Genomic DNA, 19616 nt, shown 5'->3' on the forward strand with positions numbered 1-19616 from the left:
AGTATTGGAAAAAAGAATGCAATTATGACGGAAAAGCGTGATTGAATAAAAACGTTGAATAAAACCACAGTCGATTATTCTGTACGAATCCAACTGATCAATTAGTTTACTGCTTATGTTTTACTTTTACTGCATACTTTAAAATTATTGTAGACGGCCCTTAAGGGCTGTGGCATGCAGAAAAACGTAAGCAGTAAGACTTAAGCAGTAAGCAAATTGACCAATCACGTTCGATTATACTTCTTATGGTCGAGGTATAATCGACTGTAATTGGTTACTTTTTTTATTGCTTATGTTTTCTTCTTAAGTTCCTAAGCTAACTTCTTACGTTTTTCTATGTGCTACGGCTCTAAAATGTAAAAAATAATGTGTAAAGTGCGCGACTTTTAAACGCATTTGACTATAAATGGATATAATATTAAAAGAAATTATAAGTACTTAAGTAAGTTAGAATAAGAATATTTAAAGAAATTGTGAACAAAGTTCAAAATTCCAGGATCTTTTATATCTTTCCCTGACTTTTTCAGGTTTTCATTAACCAATTTAAATTTCCATGACTTTCCTCAGTTTTCCAGATGTGCGGTAATCCTGATTAAACAGTGAATAATGATATCATCATATTATTTAGCTTCGAATATGCAGCAATTATTTCACCGTTGAAATATTTCTGTTCTGCCATTATATTTGGATACTTCATATGTAGTAGCCTTCCCAAGTTAAAATTTTGGACCTGTAATTTTACAACACAGTAGCAGCTAAAATAGAAAAATGGGTTCAAATGATATAATTTACTTCTATTTTGACGATAGTGATATTTTAAATTTCCGTTTTCGCTATTTTTAGCGTCAGAAAATATATTGTTCTAAATATTCACGTGAATTTAATAATCAAGAGCATTTATAGCTTCAAAGTAGTCTTATAATTTTAAAGTCAAAGTAGATTTTTCTTAGTTTATAGGTCACCTAAGCAGACGCAGAACTATCCTTGAGAGTGTCAAAGTAGCATCAGAATTTCGACTTGGGTTTAGTCTGCATTAAATTCGATTCGATTGCACCGATCGACAATTAGTTCTTCTTTATAACCTGATTGTTTTCGCTTCTAAAAGAATGACAAAAAAATAACATGGAAATCAAATATCGACTGTGGAATATAAATGAATAGCCAAGAGACTTTTAAAAATGGCAGAAAATGCCGAATATCAACTGTGAGATGTAAATTAATAGTGACATTTAAATTTATAAGAATTTGATTATCTTTAAACGGTAACGCATTCTGAAATAAGAAACAGGAACTAATATTACCATAAACAGAATGTTTGATGGCAATATCGTTGCTTTGAAGTTACAATGATACATAGAGCGACGAACAAATAGAATTAGACTGCAAAAATATAGATACACGGGAACGTAACTCTCTTTTAAAAGTTACATGGCGTAATAGAGAATTAAAAGGTGGAATTGTTAACGACAGAATTGTCAGCAGCAAAGTTGCTAACGGCAATTTCGAGCTATGCAATTTCTCGCCCGACAATAACAGAAAGATTAATAACTCTCTGTGTGTTTCAGAAGAACAGAATTGTTAATATTTTACCGATAGCGATTTAAAAATGTAAGTTACAAAGAGAGACATAAATCTGTCATTATACAAAGAGAGGAAGAGAGAATTTTCTTACTCGTTTTAATGACAAACTGTCTTATTTTCTACGTTGGCAACTTTGCCGGTCAAGTTAATAGCCCGATTAGTTCAACACGTTGATTGTCGTGTTAATTTGTATCGAGCGTATCTTAAAACTTGAACTAATGATTAAATTAACACAGATACGAATAATGAATAAATGTAAATAAGTCGTATATGTATCTTTTATCTCATTTCGTCGATTCTCTATTGGCGACGCGTTACCGTATTTTCAAATAGAATTATACTTTTATGCGCTAACTTAGTAAGACACGGTAATATCATAACACTGATCGTCGGTAGTTGTCAAATCGTTCAACTTACATCGATAATTAAGCGACAAAATTGCCAACAGCAATTTCTATCTATGTAATTTGTCACCCGACAGTAAATAACAATTTAATAATTCTGTGTGCTGGTAAAATCGAGCAGTTGACACTTAACTGATAGCAATTTTCAATATAAGTCGGTAATAAAGAGAGATCGAGAGAATGTTCTTATTCTTTCTGACGTCTTTTATTTTTCAAGCCGGTAATTCTGTAAGCTGACTTAAGGTCTGACTTGGCCCGTAAATTCCTTTTCTTAGGAATTCTTTCAAATTTTAATAGCATATTAATCGAAGTACGATTCACACACATGTAAAATTAGAAAAAAAATTGACTATACCGAAGCTGAGATAATTGAAGTCAAAGTTAGCATTATTTACATGTATCATATGGATATAAAGAAGGTTTTCGATATCACGTTTTTAATTCTAGTGACTATTCTTACGGTTTTAATGAAAAATGGGAAGACGATAAATGAGATTTGTAGAAATATTATACAAAAATTACAAGATAGTTGCTACCTAATGTTCAAGAAATTGATATGTAAAATACATAATTTCTGATAACGGTTGAAGTATATGACAGCTAACCAATAAAAATTCAGCAAATATTGTAGGCGCGATATCTCTTTTCGTGTCTCTCTTGGCTGGATATCTTTTTAAAGGTAGAATGCTTAAACAACCTTAAAGATCTATCAATATGTAAAAATGCAAAAATATGACATCACGATTATTTTTTTAATAGCGTACATTTATGTGCGTCTATTAGGGAATAACATATATATTCACAACATATGTCTGACACGAGCAGTTCCAGCCAAAAATATTATACGTCAGAGCGCGAAGAACAATGATTTCTTGATGAATTTTTCAACATTACGTAAGTTCGATTGATATTCTCTTGTTATATTATCAAAGTTATATCATAAATCTTGTTTATAAATAAGTAGCACAGATTTGTCACGCTTCTTCGTATTGTATTAACTATTTTCTTTTTAACAATATTATCACAAACCAACTATCTTAATCGCCGATTGGTTTAATTAGGATTAAGTCCCCTTTAACGTCGATTTTTCAAGAAACACGCCACACGTGTGTATTTTTGCACGATCATTTTAACTGACAGAGGAATAACAAAGATCGCGTAAATCGTGGTTTCTTGGTTATTTCACAATGTTTCGTCGATTAGACAGCGTTAAAAACAGTTCCAGTGTGCAGAGTCAAGTGTGACGATAGATAGTCGGCACTTCCGAATTGGACACGTCGTGCTTGAATATTTGCACGTCTTTCAAACTGTTGGTTACTCTTTGACCTTTCACCTTTCAAACCTCGCGTGGAACGCTTCTCGTTGTCGAATTATCAAACACGTCACGATACAGCTCTCCCGGGCCGTGATAGTGGCAGATTTTCAGACGCGAAGGTATACCTGATGCCTAGGAAAGAGGGGAAGAGGGGAGAAGGGGGAGAAGGAGAGAGACGAGGGGGTAATCGACGCGCGAGCTGGCTGTCTTCGGGCAAGGTCATGCGTTTACTCGCGATTCTCCCTCTCGAGTCGAGTAGCTGGCGACCGACGGAGTAGATGGTCACGAACGGAATTCCGATAGTTCGGATTCGAGGACTCCAAGTGCGCAAACCGTCCACTGTCTCTCTTCGTTGTGTTACGCATATACAGACTTGTATAAAACGGACGATTATTCCGCATATGGACGGAACAGCTCCCAGTCAACGTTAATTTCCTTGACCTCCAGGAGAACTCGCAGAACTCGTAAACATGTTTCACAATCGAAATAAAATATTGGTGGTAGCCATGAACAATCAAACGTTTCAAAATGAAGCACATTTAGAAATCGATGGACGAAATTTTTACTTCTTAATCAGCGATATAATTAGTTGAGTATCCTATCCAAGTAACACACTAATATCCGATATCGATGAAATCTTAACCTGAGTTCAAACTCTTTTCAAACAAAAAAGAATCAAACTCAGATTAAGGTTTAATCAATGTTGGTAGAAACGGCATAAAAAATATTATTTATATAGAGAAAAAGCACCAAAACTGAAATACTATTTTGATTTTGAACTCTAAGGCTTTGTTGAAGGGGTACTATTTTAATATTAAAATTTACCTACACGGATGCAAACTAGCAATACACACATATATACTTTCTTACTAAAATATATAGTAGTCTTAACACATTGCATGCGGATATATTTCGCCACGGACTTACGCGTGTAGCTGGCGTTTTTTCGTGAATTTCGCGGAAGTTTGGTATTCGGTAAAATATTCAATTAAACCAAGTAACTCGACAAACTAAACTTCTAAAAAGAAACAATGGAAATCGTTGCCTAGCAACTTAAACACAAACACCGTACACACTTACAATGCCCATCGTACTTATATGATACTCTCTCTCCAGCACAAATCTATTAAATACGTACTTTTACATGACCCGCGCTCTAATGACAGACTGCAAAAAATGTAAAAATACGTTTCCCGCATGCAATGGTGCAATGGTGTTAAGAAAATTATTACAAATTTCCTTGTAAATAACTATTTTTTAAGGTGTTTAAGGATTGGCGCTTTTAGAAACTAGAAACCTCAAAGCTGACATATTTATTATATTTATAGAAAATTATCAAAAAAATAAAAGTATTGAAATTTTACTATTCTGTACATACACACACACCACACATTTCTGACATATTTTTATGTTATTTTTAATCTTACAATTTCTTAAATTTTAAAAATTTTACGATGTATATTGTTCCTTTATTATATGGAAAAGCATCTCCTAACTTTCTTACGACTATCTTAAACAAACAAACAAGAAAAACAAGGTAAAATCAATCACAAATAGCTTCAATTGTATTCTGTGAAATAATGCTTCACAGTAAAGTTCAGGCATGTCGGTTGAAAGACCAGTATAAACTCAGGTATCTCGGTTCACAGAATAATCTAACCCTAACTTTTCTTGCGTGACAGAGGATAGAGATCAGCACAAAGTCCAAAGTAATTTAAAAAGTTCAGAGCTCATCTTATAAAATAGCACTGACAAATAAATTACATACCACTGATTTATTATTTTAATTTTCACAAGAAAGCTTAACAAAACTTCAGCACAATGAAAAATCAAACGACGCTAATAACATAACTGAACGTACATGAAAACAGAAACTATCATTTTAACTCCAACTATTGTGTATAGTAGACATTCATGTGTTGTCTGACATAGTACTTTGTAACCGAGAAATGTGGGTATGTCGGTTTACCTATATTAGTTTTGTGCCTTTACTATAAAGGTTAAGCAACAAAATTAATAAGAAAAAGAGCCTTATTATCTGATTTACTTAACACTTTGCGGGCCGCGCATTTATCGAAGCGCCGTTACGCTGCCGCCGGCGAGATTCACGCAGGTTCTACTGCTCGCCTTCAAAAGTCACGCCAGCGTGACAGCGGCCGATAACCGTTGGCGAGCAAAAGTCACGTCAGCGTGACAGCGGCCCACAAAGTGTTAATACACTTAATAATAAATCAAATTTAACAAATAAAAGCCCCATAATAATAATAAAATTAATAACAATAAATTATATGGGTATCTCTAATAATAATAAATGAATAAAAATAAATTGAAGTAATAATAAATTGTTTTTTTATGTGAACCTATCAGAGGCTTCTTTTCTATTATTTACATATTCACGATCCTTAAATATCATCCGGAGTGCATCTCGACTAAAGCTGGACACCGAATGTCGTCGTCGAGAAGCTCGAAATTTTCGCGTCGCGTCGTATAACATCGTGATTATCGGCCCGGGCGATTCTCTCGATAGGTTTTACTTTCATCGGGGAAACTCGCGAAACCTGTTCACCATGCGCTCTCGGGCTGGCATACTTGCTCACAATTTGGATTCGGAGAAAGTGAGCGAGCGAGCGAGCGAGCAAAAGAGTGGCGATATAACGTTACTTCATCGCCGAGACCGAGAAGACGATCGCGAGTCGTGAGACGTTCGCACGCACGCACGCACGCACGCACAGTTCGCCCCCAGTCGCGTCTCGAATTCTTCTCGAGGCCGCGTCCAACGTGCACACGTTTATGAATGGACAAACAGTGCGGATGAATTCCAAAGAGTTATCGTTCGTCGAGGATCGAGTTACGGCGCGGAATTCGTCAAACGTCGCCGTCGGTCACGGATGGACAATTTGAGAACCGCTGGCGTGTTGATTAAGAGGTATTATTTTGCATCGTTATCGAGCCACTACCGCCGTCGTGAACACTTAAGGGTCAAAGCAGGCCATCTTGGAGATAAACGCAAAAAACAGCGCGAACCTCGGTCAGACAAAGGAGGAAGATTTAGTTAATCGAGCGCTCCGATAAAACCTCTTCTCTAGACCTCTTTCGTTTCTATTTCTCTCTAAAACTCGACGTTCACGAAAAGAAGAGAACAAGGGGGAAAAAATGATCGCGTTCCTCGGCGAACGCGACGAGATACAATCGTCGAAGAGAGAGAGAGAGAGAGAGAGAGAGAGAAAGAGAGCAACTTCGGAGATTCTTAAGTGAAATACGCGATCCTCGTAAAGTCTTTCCCCCTTCTTCCCGTATCTGATTACAATATGTAAAAAACAGATCCGTCGGAACAATACGAATAGAGTGAAACAAACTATAGGATTGTACATTGTAAACCGACTGTTCTGATTCTTTCAGCAAAATCGCCGTGCACTTTCGGCCTGTTTATGTAAAACTCGGCTTGTTTATGTAAAACAAACTTCAAGTTTAGTTCAACGAGGCGATCGTGAGAATGATCCAATGCATTATTGATCGCATTTATCAGCTGTTTTAGTTAACCTTTCATTCGTATTATGCATCAAATCATCCTCCGGTAATCGAAAAAACATTCGCATCATGCATACAGCTGCGTTTCAGTTACTTAATCTTCCACTGTTGACTAAATGCGATAGTTCACATTTCTACGCCAAATCATTGATCCGGTTTGATTCGATTATTCCATTTGACATGATTGCCGTTTGTGCCGCAAATTGACGTAATCCTAAAACTCGGTTCTTTCCACTCGAGAGATTTTTTCAGGCCAGGTATTGGAAATATAGGATTGCAGATTAGAGATTAAAACCCAACAAATCAACTAATTTTGAATTTGACTCGCTTCGTTTCAATTGATCATATTATAACATATAACATAACTTATAACATTCGATTTATAATCCTCAATTTACCGTTTCCGACACATTGACTTGTAAAAGGTAATTAACTCATAAAGTAGTTAATTCATAGAAGTATTTTCTTAGGAATTCTTAGGAATTCTTTTAAATTTTAACTGCATATTGATGGAAAAGACTATCTACACGTCTGTAAAATTAGACAACGATTGATTGTTAAGCTAGCCAAGATATTCGCAACTAAAGTCGACATTTTTTATACATATCTCTTCAGGTTAATGTGCTATTTTTAATTCTTATAAACCATATCTAAGGTTTAAAAACTACAATGATATTAAGAATTAGTATAGAGATATTGTACAAATATTTCAAAGTAATTGACCGTTTTGTTTTGAAAATATAGTTATAAAAAATTTATCATTTATAATATGCGCAATATGTATATATACAAGGCGTTAAAAAAAACCATTCAATATTTATATGGTAGATAATATACATCATACTTTAATAAACATAGCTCGAAAATTCAATCGTTTTTGAGATACAAACTTTTTGTATGTTAACATCATGATTTACTTACTGGTTTCTACGTGACGTATGCGATATTTACGATATGTGGAAGATCGCCTTATTATTCTGTAATACTCCCAAATCGATTTTCAGATACTATTTACCTCAGTTTCTTGATGAATATATTACTTCAGTTCTTACAGCATATGCCTTTGGCTGAAAGATTATCGATGTGGTACATATATAATAGGGGCCCAGCTCATTTTGTACATAATGTGAGAGAGCACTTAAACACGATGTTCGGTCAAAGGTGGGTTGAACGTGGTGGACCAGTTGCATGGTCTCCTCGATCCTCGTAGAACGCAATAAGTCAATCATAATGCTAACATACAAAAATGTTTATATCTCAGAAACGGTTGAACTTTGAATCTATATTTACTAAAGTTTTTTTTAGTCGGTTTAGTGCATACCATATAAATATTGAATGATTTTTTTTTAACACTGTATAATTAAACATTAATATATATCCACATATACACATATTTAAATATTTAACATACTATTTTCTACCATATTATATTATATTTTCTATTATATATATATCTCCATCAGATCAATTGACGTATAAATAAAGCATTAATAAAAAAAAATCAGAAATAAATAAATATATATATATATATATATATATATATGTTTGTAGTATTATACATATATTTGTCTTAATATCGTGCTCAAAATTAGCATTAATTACTTAGATAGTTAAATAAAGTTATAGAGGAGTATTTTTTTTTTCAATAAATAGTAAATTTATGAAAGGCATTTATACTTAAAACTCGTCTCACATGAGACACGTGGATCTGAATGCAGAGTTAGATGTGCATTTATCGGTTGAATCATATAATATGCATGACGTTCTATTTGCAGTCGCATGTCAACTGGAAAATTCAACTGCAATTTGTCGGGTTGTATCTCACGCAAGACAAGCTGCAAGTAACGACAATTAATATGACCCATAGTCTGTTACGGGCCGAAGTGCGTATAAAATTCCCGTTAAAAGTATGTCCAAATATTTTCTACTAAAAAGTATGTTCAAATATTTTCCGCTACACTGTCAAAAGTATGCGAGAGCCTAAAAACATCGATATCGTCGCTTGTGCTTTTGAGAATCCTTAGGAACTAACAGTCAACAAACAAGTACACGGTGAGCCGTACTGCGATGTCGCGATCGCGAATGTCTCAGTTACATCGATCTGCAAAAGACAGACCCGAGAATATATTTACAAACACACGATGGCCGCGACCGTTATTGTCGATCAATACACGGCGTGATATACCTCGGTTAAATAACACGACAGCGGCTAGAAAACGACCACAAGACGCAGATTTTCCCGACGATACTATCCGCCGGACTATCTCGCACGATGTGCGATGTAGCATTTACAAGGTAGTATAACTTCAGAATCTAATCACGACGTGTATCGGGTATCGACGCGAGATATTATCAGAAACTTGCTGTTAATAAAAGTAATCCGAAGAAAATAAACGCGACTCGTCTGCACGATAATTCAACGCGATTCGATTTTTCAGATTCCCCGCGATACTCGCGGTCACTTTCGCCATCGACATTACAGTCTCTCTCTCAAGTGAGAGTTTGGACATCTCCGACTTTTTGATAAAAATGACGTCTGTAAACATGGTTTATCTCTATCTGGAATGTTTAAAACATACCGAGTTAACTTCTAAAAGAACACTCCATTAATTTATGTGTAGTATTAAAATTAAGAAAAATGACTAGTTGTGTACCAGGTTGTAAAAATATAAATATTAAAAGATTTTATACGGCAGCTTCAACAAATTAACAAATTCTGAAAAGCGAGTATGGATTTTCCTCATGAATATATTTTGAATTAAAGAAATGTCGCATATAATGAGGTATGAATTATTTTTATTTTTTTATCCTTTTATAGAATTTTTAACAACCAATTGAATTATTTGTAAAAATTATAAATTTATCTTTTTCAGTTCCAGAGCAAGCAATATGTACCCACATCTCGCACACTAAACATTGTATCTACAATCCTATTAAAATAAATAAAATATTGCAGATTACACAGTATATGCAAATGTATATATGTACGTGTAACATCATCTGCATATAGGCTGCTGTCAGTAAAAATCTATAGTACATGTGAACTATAGATTAGCAGTAGAGCTACAACCGACTTATGGAATAACTACTTCGATATGAAAACCTCGGAAAAGAGATCGTATTATCAGTATTTAGGAGACTGTATTAGCAAAATACCACTGTTGTTTAACTTTGCTTAATTCGAAATTCGCGTGCCGAATAAAATGTTATATAATATAACGAACAAAACATTCAAGTGTATAATATAACGAACAAAACATTCAAGTGTATAATATAACGAACAAAACATTCTTCGTGTGATAATATGTTCAAGAAGAATGAGGAAGTATATATAATTAAATAATAAAATATACTTAAAACGTTTCGAAGAGCTCGAAAGTAAGAATACGTTGTAATAAATTCCGGCTACTGTGTATTAGCATATTAGTGTCATCGCGTAACAGGCTACTAAACAAATGATTCCATAAGTAATCACCGGAATTTGCCACCTAATAGCGCAGATATTAAGGCTCCTCGTCCCTCGCTGCAACTGTTATTGTTTGATGAGTCAGAAGCGAGAAAACGCATGTCAAGAATTCTTGCGTTATATGTTCAAATAAAAAGATATATTCACAAAATGACATTTGTGATCGATTCAGTACGCTTGTAAAATTGTCCGAATACTTTTCTTTTACTCAAACTATCAATAAATAGCGAAATTAATATATCGACAAAATCATGAAAAAAGAGGTTAAAAAAGGAATTAATTTTGCGACTATTGGTTGTTCAAGTAAAAGCGGAATGCTTCAGGAGCATTAAGAGGGATCATTATACAACGTCCCTATAAGGACTACTATGCCACACTTTCTTCTCTATATAATATTCTATATAAAAATATAACGTTAAATCTATATAAAAATATATAAAATCTATATAAAAATATAACGTTTAATCCCTAAAAAATTAATTTTTTTCATTATTTTATTATTATTCACATCTCTTATCTTAGAATAATATTTAGTTACACGTGGAGTTCCTTCATTTGATATCCTCAGTTCCGCTATTTTTTATCAAATGAAGAATTAAACTAATTGGCAAAAAGTCCAAGATGCCTAGACTATTACTTGAGAGATTCTAGGAAATCCAATGCCGAGGAAAATAAACGTGACATGATAATTTAACGCAACTTGATCAATTTTTCAGATTTCCTGTGAAAATACTCACGGTCGTTCTCTATTAACATAAAATCGTGTCGATTATCATTTATCACTAGATGACGCAACGACTTGCAATTCACATAATATATAAATGATGTGCGTTCGAGTTTTTTTTTTGCGAATGTGCGCAGGTGAAGTTTAACGTCACGGACCAAAGTCAGTCCGCGAATTAAGAGATTGCAACACTCCTACCTTAATGAACTTCGGAACGCTATCCAATACAAAAATTTATCTCTTCTGAGCACTGTTGTTGAAAAACAACCTCTTTCTTCGATCAGATACGAACGTGTTGCGAGAGTCGTTGAGAGAGAGAGAGAGAGAAAGAGAGAGAAAAGGAAAAATATGGAAAGCTTTCAGCCACTGACTAGATAGGCAAGTCCGCGACTTTCTTCGCGAAACAGACGACTGTCCATCCAGGAGCCTCATTTGGGACGCAAAGTGAACGCTAAAAACAGCTTTCTAATTCCAAGCTCCATGTTTTTTACATAAGCGTCGCATGTAACGCCAACTTGACGGTTGCATCGTGAAAAGGTTTTCGCTTATCGCTGACAGATTTTGAATTTAGACGACTCTGGGCAGAGCTCGCTTAGGACGTTTTTGACAGAAGCTACAATTCGTTCTGGGGGCGATTAATGGCATCGTAATTTTACCTTTACCTGTCATAGAGATTACAGTGTCACATCAATCATTTCCGGAGTAGATTTAAACCCGCTTCAGCCGAAAGTAAGCTATTAAACCATATCTACAGAATCGAGCATTGTCGTTGTGTATCATCTACATATTATATCTTTATACACAGCCTGTATCAAAACTATAAACTATTATTATAAATACATATTTCTTTTAATATTTGTGAAGTTTTTGAAACTCTCTGTTCATTGTAGTAAAATAGATGAGCCAATAGCAGCTGTTCGCGCTGTTTACCGAGCGCAATAATTTAACACCTTGATCTCTGATTTTCAGTGATTATCTCAATGCTCGACTAAAGTCTGTGTTAACAATGATACGAGAAACAGGCGCAATTTACGATGTATCTGTTAGTTCGCTTTATTGCCTCCAGATTAGCTATACGTATAATTCAATGTGAATGATTTGTTCGCAAATGATTACGTTTTATATGTAAATTATTAACGTGATGCGGTGATATTACAACACCGGTCACCAGTGACGATAATGACAGCTAACGTGTTAATTATTTATGTTCATTTATTTGTTTATGTAGACTTAATAATTTATATTCATTTAATCATTTATCCTTCCGCTGCTGAATTGAATTATCTCACCCAGTGACTAACGAACAGCTTCTATTGGTTCATCTCTCTTACTGTAAACACGTTTCTTTATTACGACGATAACCGCTAACAGATTGAAGTCACGCATACGTGACAGCGGCAGCCAAAGCTTTGAGAATCAGAAAGGCATGTTTGACGTTTGCTGCGCGTTCAGAATACACAGCGGCCGATCGATCTTTTTCAGGACGACTTCACGAAAGTATTGCGGATATCCGTTGATTCTCCGGTTATCTCGGGATTCCTCGAAGCGTGTACGTTCCCCTATGTAATTTTCAGCGGCTGAAAATACGACGCGGGATAAGGGAAACAGATGATTGATGACGGGGACGCGTTGTGAGAACAAAGTCAACGCATTGGGTGACGACAAAGTGTTCTCAAAAAAGTTTTCTTCGACTCCCCGTCGTGCCACGTGACTTCGAAGCGCGTGACACATTTACGCTGCCAAATCTTGCTGCTGGTGTTTCGACTTTTCGAGTCTACAAGCGCTGAAGACCAGGCGCAACATTAAATGCTAATTTCATTAATTGTTATTCATTATATTTAGCATTAAGTTTAATATTAAGGATCCTATTTCTCCTCGCCGCAGCCATTTTGATTAATGACATCAGAAGCGAGGAAACACATGTCCAAAATTCTTGCGGAAAACGTTGAAATCAAAGGATATGCCTGTAAAAGTAATATTTGCGATCAATTGAGCATACTTCTGAAATATTCTGATGAAATATTTTTATTTTTACTTTATCAATCAATCAATAACCGACAAATTAACATGACAAAATTGTGAGGAAAGATAGGCTAAAAAGGAAGACGAGTGTTACGCTCATTTTATTATTATTTGTTAATTGTTAGAACAAAAGGAAAGTTTCCGAAATATAACAAATGTGTTGATCACAAGTGTCATTTTAAGGATGTATCCTTCTATTTCGTAAGAATTTGGGCACGAGTTTTCTCACTTTTGACGGCAAAGAAGACGATTGCAGCAAGGGATCAGATTAAAGAGGTTGTAAAATGAAGCGAGTTTGATAAGAATTGAATGAAACTTACATTACATATATATTGAAATATCATCCGACTGCTCATACGATTAAAAAAAGATTGACCATTTGACAGCTAAGATATTTGCAATTAAAGTTGACACTTTTTATATGTGTTCCTTGAGGGATTATTGTGCTATTTTTAAATTTTATTTTTAATATCACTTGAACTAAAAATAAGATTTTGACGAAGAATTACTATGATATTAAAGACTAATATACGGAATTAATAACTATTATACACAAATTTTAGAATTATTGATCATGTTGTTTTGCAAATACAGCGATATAAAGTTCATAATTTATAGAAATACTCGAATACATACACATATGCACATATTTGAATATTTATTTATCTGTTTCTATTATTTGTATAAATTTATTGGATCAGCTGATGCATAAAGTTAGCATTGATAAGAAGCTGATACATAAATTTAGCATTGATAAGAAGAATAAAAAAATTTTCCTATTTGTAACATTATGTACATATTTTCCTATTTGTAACATTATGTACATATATTTATTTCAACTTTGTGTTTCAAATTAACATTTAAATGGTGAAATAAATGTGTAAAAACATAACTTTGCTTGATAAATACTAAATTTATGAGCGATCCCCTCGATGCGTCACTGAAAATACGACACTGAGCCTTGCAACCTTCTTAATGTTAATTAAATTCAAATCGAATACGTCGTCTCGAGATTGAAAGATTTGTTCCTTACGGCTGCACCAACTTGCTGTCTGCACTCGGCATTTGGCTTGGAACGGAGAAGAAAACGGAAAGATCGCGAGGTATCTTCCGAGAATGCAGCTGTGAAGAACAGGCCTGAATTCAATCCAATCGCAAAGCGAGAAAAATCGTTAATACGCAAGACTCCACCTGATTCTTCTCGCGAACGTGAGGCGACCAAATGCGATTAAAATGTATAAATCAAAGTCACGGATCCTAAAGCATACATGTGACCCGCGTGCAAACGTCAGGCCTGTTCTGTAAACACCGTCGGTGAAATCACGCGAAAAGGGTATACGTGACGGACATCCTCGATCGTTTACGACCTTACAGTCGCTCGCTTTATAGTTGAATAAAAGCGATCCCGGCTATCGAACTTCCAATCGTCTCCTAGTCCGTTTTCATCATTGCGGACAGTCACGATACACCTATCGCGACACAGATACGATACTTCTGCGCGAATAACTGCTTATCTCGAATGGACCTGAGGAATTTTACGGTTCTCACGATGAGGTGAAAATTACAAAAGTGAGCAAATTCACTAGATGCTGGCTAATGATATTATAAATATTTCGGTAAATTCGTTCACTCTTATCAATTTCACCTCGTCTTGAGAATCGTAATAGCCCTTCTGCTCGTTTTAAAGCATTCGTTTAGGCACTTCGCACCATCCCTCTCTCTTCCTCTCCCTGTATTCGTGTCAACGTCATGTTTTCCCTAGATCGAAGATTTTATCATTTTTAGCCTTACATACATACATATGTAGTCAAAACCGTTATAATTAACGTCATTATAACCCTATTACATTACAATTAGAGTTATTTGTGCGACTATAAACCTAAAGAACCGTCTACGATAACCGCAAAATATGCAATAAGACGTAAGCAGTAAGCTATTTGACCGACTACAGTCGAAACATTATTCTTGGAAGAATCCAAATGGTCAATTAGTCTTACGTCTTACTGCATATTTTACGGCTAATGTAGACGGTCCTTTATGAGTTATGCATAAGACTGAAAATCGTGTAATTTTCCATAGTCCTAGAAAATGACATAGCATACATGACGTCAACTGTGTGCTCGTCTCACTCCGATCTTTCATCGAACGATTCCACCTCGCGCGATTAGAATTTGAAAACACCTCGTGCTCGAGAAATGTCTCCAAGTCGACTGTAAATTTCGCCCTTTAATCACTCCCAAGCGTCAATTTGCCTCTTCGGGGACGCTGAGATACAATTCAACTTTTTTTCTGTAATTTAAACATTGACAAAGTTACGACCGACGCAAAATCACAATGAGCGCTACTGTGAATAAACATTCGCCATAAAATCCCATAGCAGAAAAGGGAAGTTTCATCGCGCGATTGACAGGTGTCACCTGTTTACGTCACTTGAGAATTGAACCGTTCTCTTTCTGACTTTAATCAATTCGCTTTCGAACAGATTATAATAGATAATGGATACCAATTACTATCGCACGTGTCATATTAACACATTTTTATAAATTCTACGTGTTTTTTTGCACACGTTCATCCGACTTGTTTTTTCTAAGACACATCGATCAGAGAACGCCGGCGTTGGTCAGAGGCAGGGAAAAGGTCAAATACGAAAGAAATAAGCGAGCAATAACAATGTGCGACTTGGGGATTGCGTTCGTTGATCACGCGGGGTCAACATCGACCGGCGACGAAGAGTGTCCGCCGCACAACGTACAGCGAGTGACGCATCACAACGCACGCGAGACGTCGTCGGAGAAAGAGAGAGGGGAGACGTTCGTTTCCGCAGGCACGAGGGGATCGCCCCGCCACACCTCACCTCGTCAAACTTCACTTCATCGTACTTCTCGCCCCGCCATGCCTCGCACGCATGCCATCGTGTGTCCAAAATGGCTGGCCGCTAAAATTAGCGTGCGGGAGCGAGCGAGCGACACAGATAAACACGTATACACTTATATAGGCATACATATGAAAAGAGAAAGAAAGATACGAGGAGAGAACGAGCACGGGAAATGTATGCAAAAAGAGAGAAACAACGTAATCGCGAGCGAGAGAGAGATAGGGAAATATGTATAGAGAGAGAGAAAGAGAGAGAGAAAGGTAGCTCGGCTTACCTCGTTGTCGTCGAAGTAAAGTCATATAAAATGGTATCGCCCTGCTGGACGGCCGCCTTGTAGCGTGAAAATCCAACGGCCGCGCACGGCTGCCTGCTGGCTCCAGTCGGGGCAGATGGCTCGCACTCCTGTTCCGGAGCAATTCTGCTGCGGCTCGGTGTGTACGTGCGTGTGTGCGTGCGTGCGCGTGCGGCCGGGGTCGATCACGGTCGGCGTCACGAGAGAGAGAGAGAGCGAGAGTGAGACAGATAGAGAGCGGTCGATTGAACCGGCCTTCCGTTGCCTCTTGCCCGATTTACCCTGCGACGTGGTCGGTCGACGAGTGTCTCAGCGCTGTCGATTGGCGTTTGGCTGGCGATGCTCGCGATTCGCGACGCGAAGATAATATGCGCGGCTGCTCAAATTATTTGATACGAGATAGACGCAGATCTGAGAACGCTCTGACTTGCGAGACAGTTGCTGCCTGAATACTGACGCGAGCGCCGCGAGCGCCACAAGCGCCCCCCTCCGGCGCCACTGGTGCCCCGTGAAGATGGCGCCACGTGGTGGGGAAAAATGGGGAAATATGCGATGAGATATATTTCGAAGTGGAACAACGTGATGTTTCTTGGAAGCTTTCTATTAATTTCTTTTTAGTATAATAATTTAAATCGTGGGTATAGTTCGTTTCTTTACCGGTGAGATATTATTCACTCAACATAATCTCATTTTCTTCTTTTACAAACGTTTCTTTTCGGGTCATATCATCGCATTTTCCTTTTTTCCATCTCCTATTTTCGTTTTTTATAATACGCTACTTTGATTTTCGCGGAAATTTTGAAAAATATGACGTTCGTGTAAAATCTAAAGATATACTTGCAAAAATCTAACCCCACACGTAACAGCTGGAAGAAGCAGACTTCGTACTTCAGGTTTGTTCTTATAAGTAATTTTCAGATTTCACACGATGTTATTAGATTCGACATCCAATAGAAGAACTTGTTTTCTAGAGACAAAAGAGTTGATGGTTTGAAATTGGTGAAACTGTGGTGGTGGAGCTAGTGGACTGTCAAATGGAGGATTAGGTTAGGCTAGGTTTGGGTTAGGTTAGGTTACGATTCAAACGAGGTTAGATCAAATTTGAGAAGCTAGATGTTTTATTGACAAATTAACACTTGTCAAAGGGACTGTTTCAAAATGATCACAGACGAGCATCTGGAGGTTCTGGCTGGCTACGTTTTCGACCACGACAAACTGGTAATTTTATCAAAATTTCAAGTGAGATCGAGGAATTTGATACAAATAGAAATAATACATATTCACCCACTCATATATAAGTGAACAAAATTATATTTCGAGATGTAATATCTACCTCTTGAAGCACAGCATTTAACTCGCATCGAAACGGACTAATTGATTGATGTATGACACAATGACATTTTCAGGTTACCTACAAATGGCTGAGCCAGGAATTGCAGGTCCACGTGAACGTAGCGAAGCAAATTTTGTGGGAGTTTTACGAGAAGCATCGCGAGAACAACAATATCGACTGCACATACTTATTAATAGGCACCTTGAGCAACAACGGCATGCGTGTGGAAGTTGTGAAATCTGCAGATCTGTCCAAGGCTAAGGAGAAATACATTAAGATAATTTCAGAGCACCTGTACAGTGTGCACAAGCCTCTGGAGGATCTAGAGCTGCTCGCCAGCACTGGCTCTGGCGACGTTAGGTACAGTGCCATAAAATGTGACGCCTGTGTAGAGCGCACTGATGAAGAGATGCATCTCTTCCGTTGGGGAAAGGCACTGAAGATTACGGAGGAAAAAGTGACAAATTCGAAGCCTGTGGAATCCACTGATCACTGGAAAGTGGATAAGAAGGCGGCAGCAGCGAAGAAGAATGGATTCAATAACTTCTTCAATACAGCTGGCAAGCAGAAGAGTCCTGAAGCGTCGAAGACGTCTAAGGCAGAGAAGGATAAAGAGTCCGAGGAGAGAAAGAACGGTCTTTCGAAAAGCACGAATTTAACAGAAGGAGAAAAGAACTCCGAGAAGAAGAAGAGCCCATTGTGGAAGAGTAAAGGCACCACGGAGAGTTTTCAGCCCAAGAAAACCTCGTCGAAAGCGGAGGAAACGAAGAAGACGAAGAAAGGAGGCCTGGAGAGCTTCTTCGGGAAGATGTCGTCCCTCCCGAAACCCGTGGAAGTCAAGACCCCAGAGAAGAAGGAAGACCCGGTCAAGATTCCAGAGAAGGAAGATCCGGTCGAGGAAAAGGTCCCCGAGAACCAGAAAGTCGTGGAACAGGAGAAGCCTCGTGGAAAGAAACGGATCAGGAATCAAGGGAACGATAACACCGCCAAGAAGAGAAAGAGGATCATGGTGCAGAGCGACTCCAGCGACTCGGAGGCGCAGAGCGACGTGGACACGGATGTGGACGAGCCAATGGCCGAAGCTGTGGCTATGGTCGAGATGGAGGCGCCCACCAGACCTAAGAGCCCGTCTCCGCCGGCGGTGAAGCACGAAAATGGCAAACGCAAGGTACTGAAGATGGTGAACGAGACGTACAAGGACGACCGTGGCTTCATAGTCACGAAAAAGGTACACGTTTACGTGAGCTGTTCGGAGGACGAGGAGGAGGAGAAGGAGAGGAAGAAGATAAAGAAAGCGCCGGCTTCGAAGAAGGCACAGGCAAAAGTCGACAATGCGAAGAAGAAGCAGACCACACTGATGAAGTTCTTCAAGGCGCCCTAGGCTCGCGGAGAACGTGTCGCCAGAAAGTGCCTGATCATTGTTTCAAGGACGATTATCAACAATATTTGGAATATAAAAGGATAAATATTAATATAAACGAATATAAAATGATACAAAATGAATATCAGCAATACAAACATAAATACCAAGGAATATAATAATATAAACGAAGAAAAGGCTGATAAAAGTCGAACGTTGTTCTCCATGCGGAATGTTATTCAATAAAAAAAATATTCTATTAACTTTAATTTAGTAGAAAAAAAACAGTCGTAAAGTGTTCTTGTAAAAATCACTAAAGAGCGGATTGCGCTAATAATGTAAGAATCCTAATGACCTGCTTTCAACAATTCACTCATCGTTTGACAGTTGATTGCGTCACATTGATTCATTGATGTAATTTCAACGTGAACGCCTCATGAGCCATCCGACGTTTGGCACTTATCGCACTTTTTAATTATATTAATATGTTTGTTTTTATTTTAATTGCTCGACGGTATTGAACTTATGATCTTCTTTTATACCCTTTTCTTTGCAATAAAAATCAAGAGGAGGAAATACATACATACGAGGAAAATGATAAACTCCTGACCTACTTTCCTTCTCTTTATCGATAATATTTTAATCTCTCGCTAATAACACTGATCATTAAAATGCTCCCATTTTATCTGGTGAGGCTGATATGTCTTTCTATTTTG

General features: G+C 37.2%; 1 protein-coding gene across 1 annotated transcript; it reads left to right on the forward strand.

Annotated features, from left to right (window-relative positions):
* The first annotated feature begins 16756 nt into the window (after positions 1 to 16756).
* On the forward strand, positions 16757 to 19480 carry LOC106750579 (DNA polymerase delta subunit 3). Its single transcript, XM_014631020.1, has 3 exons — positions 16757 to 17100; positions 17179 to 17425; positions 17614 to 19480. Exons 2-3 carry the CDS (start codon positions 17366 to 17368, stop codon positions 18919 to 18921), a joined length of 1368 nt encoding a protein of 455 aa, XP_014486506.1. The 5' UTR covers positions 16757 to 17100; positions 17179 to 17365; the 3' UTR covers positions 18922 to 19480.
* Positions 19481 to 19616: the final 136 nt, after the last annotated feature.

The sequence above is a fragment of the Dinoponera quadriceps genome, unplaced genomic scaffold (genome assembly GCF_001313825.1).
Source record: "Dinoponera quadriceps isolate SergipeBrazil2010 unplaced genomic scaffold, ASM131382v1 scaffold5499, whole genome shotgun sequence".
NCBI classification, from domain to species: Eukaryota; Metazoa; Arthropoda; class Insecta; order Hymenoptera; family Formicidae; genus Dinoponera; species Dinoponera quadriceps.